This window comes from Stenella coeruleoalba (assembly GCF_951394435.1).
Source record: "Stenella coeruleoalba genome assembly, chromosome: X".
NCBI lineage: Eukaryota > Metazoa > Chordata > Mammalia > Artiodactyla > Delphinidae > Stenella > Stenella coeruleoalba.
The window spans coordinates 38,151,976-38,160,581 of NC_137152.1; the positions used below are offsets into that span (position 1 = coordinate 38,151,976).

Here is an 8,606-nt window from a genome sequence, read left to right on the forward strand (position 1 = left end):
CCATATACAGGCCATCAGAAAGCTCTTCTGAGTGCCACCTAAACGTCTCCCTTCAGATGCCAACCCTAGTTGAAGTTCTTTCCTGAAGGGTGTTGGTAATAAACAGACTATGGTGGTGTTTTCTGCTCTTGAGACTTAATGGGAGGAGAAGACTCACGTTTACTGGGCTTACTGTGTTTAGGACACTGTGCCAAATGCCTGTGTACATTATCACATTGAATCTTCTCAGGACCATCTCACTTGATCCATGTATCCCACTCCCTACTCAATATTTGTCCAGCACTACACATCTAAAACTGAACTTATGATAATAATTGTAGTTAACCTTCACCAAGTACTTACTATGTGCCTGTTACTGTGTGCTCAACAGCTTTGATGTTCCCTTTGACAGTGAATGAATGGCACCCCCTCCAGCCTTTGCCCAAGGCAGAAACCTGGGAGTCAACCCTGACTGCTCCCTCTTCCTCAACTCCCACATACCTGTCAATCCTAAATCTTGCCAGTCCTATCTCTGAAATCTCTTGACTTTCCAACTCTTACTGCCACTATCCCGTCTAAGCCACTATCACTTGCCAACTCGGCAACTGCAAAAGCCTCCTCACTGTTCTTCCTCCCTCCAGGACTGGTTCTCTATAACCCACTCCCCACAGCCAGAATAATCCTTCTGAAATACAAAACTAGCGATGACTTTCCTGTTTATAAGCCTTCAGAGGTCCCCATTATCCTTAGGATGAAGTCCACATCTGTATCATAGCTTCAAAGGCCTTTTGTGATCTGGCCTACTTCTACATCCTCACCCTCGTCACAGTCTCACACTCTCCTCACTAGCTGTGCTGAACCCCTTCAGTTTCCCAAGGCCCTGAGCTGGCGCTCTAACCTCCAGGCCATTGCACATGCTGTTCCCTCTGCCTAAAACATTTTCACTCTTTTGTCTTTTGCCTGGCTAACTTCAGCTCATTGTTCGGCCAGGTTAGGTTCTCTTGCCATCTATATGCTTCTGTAATCCACTAATCTTGGTTCTACTACACTATATTGTAATTGCTTAATTGCCTTCCATGCTCACCTCTGTAGATCAGAGATGATGTCTACTTTGCCCATTTTTGTACCCCTAGGGCTAGCACATGATATGCAGTTAATAAATATTTGGTGAATGGATGAATGATTATTTCACAGATTAGCAACCTGAGGCAAGAGAAGATAAGTGATTCTCTCACCCAGGGACTGGAATCCAGGTCAACCTGAATCCAAGGTCTGTCTTCTCTGTGCTCCACAGAGCTCAGTTACACTAGTCTAGTATATCCAGTAGTCCAGAAGAGAGAATACAGGTAGGGGACATCCACAGGGAAGGGGAATTCGCCAAACTGAGAGATGCTTTTCATCAGGGTTCAGTTCAGAGCTGTTTGCTGTCAGGAAGCCTGGGTTCAAGTCTCCTCTAACCAAGCGTGTGCTGCTTTGGGTCTCAGTTTCCCCATCTGTGAGTGAGGGGGCTAGAGCAGATTATGTCCATGGGGCATGTCTCAGGACCTCCTAGCCTACATCACTGGCTGCAGATTCACCTCTTCGACCACCCTCTTTCATTTCTCCTAGATCCCCATCTTCCAAAACACACCAGCAACCATCCACTTCCCATACCTTTCCCCTAACAGCCCTTCTACTAGTTAAAAGGAATTGAAATTGGAGTATTTTCAACCCCTCCAGCCCAACCCAGCCCCCAAACCCACAGAGCCAGGAGGTGCTCATCCTTGTCTCTCCTCTCAGGTTTTATTGACTGATGGAAACTACATCTTTGTCAGCCACCAGCTCCACAGGGACAGTGCTGGGGACAGGGAACCTGAGATGATGCCAGATTTCAGCCTGAGAGCAGACAGAGTTCCTGAAGGTGACCGAAGAGGGAGAAGAGAGAGGGATATGTGAAAAGGCATTGTGGGGGAGGAGGAGGAGATCAAGAAGTTCCTCCTGCCTCCTCCAGCTCCCAGAGCTCAGGAACAACCCAGGCCTCAGCCCCTGCCACTTCTGGACTCCTGCCCAAGAACATGGAATCAGCCCATGATCTCCAAACACAGCCCAGCTCTCGCCAGCTGCCAGGCTTTTATCTCAGCCAGTCCAGACTCCAGCCCAACCCAGGAAGGAAGCAAGCCAGAGAAGAGAGAAGGAGGAGTAGTTAGAGGTGGCCCCTATGATTAGGGCAGATGTAAATATTGCAGCAAACTGGGCAGAGGCTTTGCATAATGTCACGGCAGCAGCTGCTATTGCTAGAGTTTGCTGGGGGCCCAGTGGAGGACGGGGTTGCGGGGGACCCATTTCCAGCAGCCAGGGAAGGGGGGTGGTGTTTGTGCTATCTGTGTGTGTTGGGAAAGGCAGCCTGACCCCTGAACCAAGGTCACTGCTGAGGCCACAGCCCATGAAGCCTGTGGTTGCATTCCAAGCTTCGGAATTTGAGAGTTGTTGGGCCCGGTGGAGGGTGGGGACTTCTTCTAGAGGCCAGATCAGAAGTGAGGGTTCTCTTCTATGAACCCCCAAACCTCCACAGCTCAGCCAGAGAGAAGAGGAAGTTTCACCTCTTCTTCTTGGGCCAGAACTCCTGAGGGGAGGAGCATGCAGGAGGCCCGCTTGGGTAGAGGGGCCAGTCCCAGTGTGCTGGGGCAAGGAGGCTAGGGGCCTGAGGAAGCCCAGTGCTTCACCTCCCACAGGGAAAACTGTCTGGGGTGGGGGAAGTTTCCCTTTCCCTGGCTATTTCCCCACCAGGTGGGCCATTCCATGAAACTCCATTGCATAGTTCTCAGTGGGGGGCAGAAGGGGTCCCCAGGCTGCCCTTCTCTGCGTCCCCAAAATATGGCTTTGGAAGGGAGCCCCCAGGAATTGGGAGAGCGCTCTGGATGGGCAGGCCCGTCCCTCATAGGGAAGAGATCTTGACAGTCTCGGGAAGGAGGCAAGGGGTACCCAGGCTGGAGTTCCTGAGGGTGCTGCTGGCCCCACTGCCACCACCGCCAGGGGAGGAAGGTTGGCTCTCATCTGGGGTGTTGGCAGGAGGGGTGGGGATACTGATGATGGCAGCCACGAAGTCCCGGCTGTCGCAGTTCAAGTCAAGGCTGTCATGGGGCTTGGCATTGAGGCTTGAGCGGCTGTGGATAAGGGTGGGAAGATGGAAGGTTCTTTAAAAGTTATTTTAATACTTGCCACGGCGATCATGACATTTACTGAGTGCCTACTAGGTCCCTGGCACTGTGCTAAATGCTTCCCCTGCACCCTTAATTATGGTGGTGCAGAGTGAGGGCTCTGGAGTCAAATAGTCCTGATGCCACCTCAACCACTCTAAACCTCTCTTCTCTCATCTGTAGCATGGGAATAACAATGTTTTCTTCCTCACAGAGATGTTGTGGAGATTAAATAAGATAATAAATGATACAAAATGCTCAGAGTAGTGTCTGCAACATAATGAGCACACACATAAAAGTGTTATCTATTGTGCTTACTCCTTGCAGTGCCAGAGTCCTCACAACAGTCTACTGTAAGATCTACACAATCTGGTCCTTTCTGTTCCTTTCTGATTTTACCTCCTACCACTCTCCCCCTCACTCACTCCACTCTACTTACAGAAGCTTCCTGGCTGTGTCTCTAACATGCAGACCCATTCCTGCCTCAGGGCCTTTGCACAGGCTGTTTGCTCTGCCTGGAAAGCTCTCCCTCTAGGTATCCACGTGGCTCATTCCCTCTCCTTCTTCAGATCTCAGCTCAGATGTCACCTCAGCAAAACCTTCCCCGACCACACTGTTAAAACTGCATCACACCCTGTTCTACACTCTCTATCCCCCATCCCTGATTTATTTTTCTCCTTGGCACTTAACACACTGCATCATCTGTGTATTTGTTTTTTAACTGTCTCATCTCACTAGAATAGAAGTTCCATAAGGTCAGGATTTCTGTCTGTTCTATTCACTGCCAAAACTGAACTAAACTCCTAAACTAAAGTGAATTCCAAAATGCCCCAAATTGTGCCTAGCATACAGGAGATGCTCAATAAATGTTTATTGAAAGTACAAATGAAAAATGAGGAGTTCCAGACAAGATAAGCCCAAGCTTCCAGCATGGAGGAGTTTGGGTTTGAGCTTGACTTGCTAGGAGGCCTGGAGTCATGAAATCTCAGACCCCTTGGTCCAAGCTCTGAGCTTCCCCGGGAGAGGGGTTGCACAGCAGGTCAGCACGCTTACCTCTGAGGGGCAGGGCTCCTCTGCAGCCCTGCCAGCGTGTCCAGCTCCTGCATGCTGCCATGGCTGACCGAGGCAGTGGAGTTGGCAAGGCGGATGGCACGGCGCTTGGCTCTGCGGGGGCAGCAAGAGGATAGCAGGCTGCCAGGCCCCACTGGCTGGGAGGACACGGAAGTGCTGCGGCTGGTGCGGCCACCCAGCGAGACAGCGCCCAGGGCCTCACTGAAGGTTAGCTCATCCGTGAACTCATGGCACTGTGGGCAGAAGGGAGGCATGGTCACAGGGCACCACAAGGAAGCTGACCTCACCCCCAAGCTTTTGCTTAGGCCATTCCTTCCTTTCTGTAAGTCGCTCTCTCTTCCCTTCCCTTGCCCATCCTTCAAGGCTCAGCTCTACTGGGGCCTCTTCCGGGAAGCCCTGTGTGATTTCCACAATTAGTAGTGAGCCTCCCATCCCAGGAGGGAGCTGGCTTGCTGGCAAAGGGACCCCCTTCATTCTGCCACACCACCTCTCATTAGGCCTCACCGTTGTCTTCTCTAGACAATGCAGCAAGTGGTGATGTTGCTGCTCAAAAGCAGAACGGTTCCTGACACACGGCGCCTGTTCTTCCCCACTGCTGCTGTCCTGGAGTGGATAGAGCAGAGGGATGAGGTCAGCACCTTCCTCCTCCCGTCACTGCTCACCTCCCACCCCAATCCAGGCCCCTCTCCACCTCAAGACCCCCGTTCTGCTTGTACTGCAGGAAGGCGTTGGTGGTACCACTCTTTGCCAACCGGATCCTTGCCAAGCGCACCTTCTACAGAGAGAGGAGGAGATAGAAGGTCAGGTAGGCAAACATAAGAGTAGACTGGCTTGGGGTGTGGGGAATAGGAGGTACTCAGATGGAAGGCGCAGTTACCTGCTGTGCTCGGCGCTTGTCAGCACGCTGGTTCTGGTGGTAGATGCGGCTAAAGTTGGACACAATGACTGGCACAGGCAGAGCAATGACCAAGACGCCACTGAGTGAACAGATGGATCCGAAAATCTTGCCAGCAATGGTGCTGGGCACCATGTCTCCGTAGCTGGGGCCGGGGGAGGTAAGCCAAGGTCAAGAAAAATACCCACCCACCCCTCAGTCCCCGACTGCATCCCATCCAACTTGACTCACTCTGCGACCCTGGCCAGGCACTCAAACTCTCTGGTCTCAGTTTCTTGCTCTGCAAAAATTGGGGAATGACCTCTCTGGCCACCAGTGGGGGTCAAATGAGAAATGGGCCCTCAGCCCCTACTATCTGCTGCCCCCATCCAAGCCATGCACCGGGCATCTGAGTCAGCTGGAAATCTATTAATACCAAGCATAGGGGGGAAGGAGGAAGTCAGAGGCAGTAAATATAGCCTCCCGGAGAGAGAGTCCCACCACCACAAACCAGCTAAGGGGCTCTGAGTCCTGGGAGCAGTGCTCTGTTGGTTTTGCTTGTGTCTGTCTTACCTTCTCTAGGTAGCACCCCATCTTATTCCCCCAGGGGAAGCCTTGAAACTGTCCTCATATTAAAAAATAGGGGGGGAGCCTTGAAACTCCTCCCTCCCTTCCTCCATACCACCCCCCCTCCCATGGAGATGGAGCAGAGCCAATCTTACCAACTTGTTTGGTTGGGGGTGGGGGGAGTGAAGCTCAGCAAGGTTCCATAACTGATTTGCTCAAAATCACACAGCATACTCTTGTTCTAACCACAGGACCAATCAGATCCCCTCCAAAGAAACGCAGCCTCTGCAGTCTTCAGCTTCTAGGCCTTTGCCCCCACCCCCTCCCCCAGGATGCCTCTTCCTTATTTCTTTACTTTGACTCATTTAAAAGTCTCTCCAACTTGGCCATTTCTGGCTCTGTGATGTATCATCTCTGACTGTGTCCTCAACTATGAGACATCCTCCCAGGGTTGTTGTGAGGACTGAATAGGATAAAAGGACATCAAAATACCCAGTTCCAACCTGTTCTCAGTGCTCAGTATTTGTCAATACAATCCTGAAACTCCAACCAGAGTTAATTTCTACTTCTTAGAAACCTCAAATCAATTTTTCTGTTCTACTACTAAGGTCCTGAGTAATCCCAATGTATCCGTTCAACAGATACTGAGCAGCAACTGCATACCTAATCCCAGTGATAGGAATTTAGAAAAGGACCACAGTTATCTGCCCTAGACAGTGTCTTTAAGAACAACATGAGTTTGGTGATTTCATTTGATGCGTTTATCCCATTTCCTCTCAAGGACTGGCAGTAAAAAAAAAAAAAAATGATGCCGAAAATATCTTGTTCTGGGGAAACATCAAGGAATCACGGAGCCACAGAGGTAGTGCCCCACACAGCAGATGAATCTAAAGGGTTGGGAGACGTGGGTCCTCAAGATGGAAAAAGGGGTGATAGAAAGCGAATATCTATTTATCCTGCACCAGAAACATTCAGATAACTTTCATAACCATGATGTCACTGAATCCCCTCTGGATGTTGAAGTGATCATCATTTCTCATTTTGCAGAGGGGAAAACTAGCCCAGAGAAAACAAGGTCAACAGAAAGAGTGCAGCTAAGACCATCGTTGAACCCAAGTCTCCTGACCTGAAAATTAAGGCATTGTCAGAGCTGGGAGGGATTTGGAGATTAATCCAACTCCCTCACTTTTTAAAGATGACCAAATTGAAGTTCAAATAGAGAGAGAGAGAGAGATCATTTATCTAACCTTTTTAATTTTACAGAAAAGGTGAGTGTAATTGACTGATCGGGCAGCTCCCCACACAGGGTCTGCACTCACCCAAGTGTGGTCATGGTGACAATGGTATACCAGAAGGCCGCGGGTATGCTAGTAAAGTTGGTCTTGTTTGTGCCCTTCTCGGCATAAAACATAACAGTGGCGAAGATGATGATGGCCATGGTAAGGGAAAAGAGGAGAAAGCCCAGCTCAGAGGCACAGCTCTTGAGTGTGTAGCCCAGAATCCGCAAGCCCTGTGAGTGCCTGGAGAACTTGAAGATACGGAACACCCGGAACACCCGCAGGGTGACAAAGGCGCCCGAGACATCTTCGTTCTTGGGCACGAGGAGCCCGATGTAGTAGGGCAGGATGGCCACCACGTCGATGAGGCTCATTACACTCCGCAGGAAGCGGCAACGGCTAGGGGCCGCGAACAGCCGCAGAAGGTATTCACCTGTGAATATGAGTACACAGGCCGTGTCCATGCAGAAAAAGGCCAGCGGGAAGCGCTCGCCACAGGGCTGCTCCCTCGGGGGCCGCCGTGCAGGGCCGCGGCACGGAATGGTCTCAACCACGTTGGCGATGACCGACACAGCGATGAAAAAGCCGGTAACGTAGTAGAAAACGAGGGCTGCGGTGCTCGTGTGTGGGTTCTCGAAGGCCCGCCAGAGCTGCTGCCGCAGGGAGCTGCCAGCCGGCAGGGATGGGCCGTCCCCGGCCTGCTCGGCCTCCTCGTCCTCCGCCAGGCGCTCGGCGTTCTCCTTCTTGCGGTCCCGGTACTCTTCGAGGCAGCAGTCGCCCACGAGCTCAGGCACCAGGCCATAGAAGGCCAGCTCTTCGTCAAAGGCCTGGATGCACTCCTGCCGTGGGCAGTGCAGTCGGCCCGTGCGGTAGAAGTTGAGCACGTGCCGGAACATGTCTGGGTCGCGATCAAAGAAGTACTCGCCTGAGTCGGCGTCATAGAAGAATTCCTTTTCTGAACTGCCCAGCAGAGTGTCTGGGTAGCGGTCGAGCGTGTTCTTCCAGGTCTCAAAGCGCCGTCCGCTCACGTTCACCACCAGAACCTCATCCCCTCGAGTTGCCTTCACCCCCGGCGCGGGGGGCAGGGGCTGCTGGGCCAGGGGCAGCCAGCCCACCGCGGCCGCCCGTGCAAAAGGCAGCCATGTGGCCACGCCTGCTGCCATCCTGCCGCGCCCCAGGCCCACGGAGACTTGTGGGGGAGGGGTTGGACTTTAGGAGAATGTGGCTGTCTCCAGGATGGTGGAGGCTTGGAGAGGCCCTGGGCCACTCGCACAAGGAAACTGGGGGTGTCTAGAGAGGCCAAGAGGAACCGGGAGGAGGACCTAGAGAGATGGGCAAGGGCTTGGGGGACATGTAGAGGGTCTAAGAGGGACCAGGGCGATGTCTTGAGGGAGTGAGAAGGGGCTAGGGGACATGGAGAGGAGCAGAAGAGGAGCGTCTAGAGGTGCCAAAAAGGATCCGAGGGAGTGTTTAGAGACTGAGATGATTCTAGAGGGGTCAGCACTGCCTGAGAGGTATCTGGGGGTGTCTAGAATGAAGCAAGAAACACTGGGGAGTTGTCCACACTCTCAAGAGTTCTGAGGGAAGGAAGAAGGGACTGGAACCGCTTAGTGGGGTTGGAGAGGGGATCGGGGCATCCGGAGGGGTAGAAATGGAACCAGA

At 52.2% G+C, this 8,606-nt stretch overlaps 1 protein-coding gene across 1 annotated transcript; it reads right to left on the bottom strand.

Annotated features, from left to right (window-relative positions):
- Positions 1-2,387: 2,387 nt before the first annotated feature.
- Positions 2,388-8,107, bottom strand: KCND1 (potassium voltage-gated channel subfamily D member 1; the record flags this gene model as incomplete). Its single annotated transcript, XM_079911296.1, has 6 exons — positions 2,388-3,122; positions 4,209-4,459; positions 4,731-4,829; positions 4,918-5,001; positions 5,104-5,266; positions 6,987-8,107. 6 exons carry the CDS (start codon positions 8,105-8,107, stop codon positions 2,894-2,896), a joined length of 1,947 nt encoding a protein of 648 aa, XP_079767422.1. The 3' UTR covers positions 2,388-2,893.
- Between the last annotated feature and the right edge of the window lie 499 nt (positions 8,108-8,606).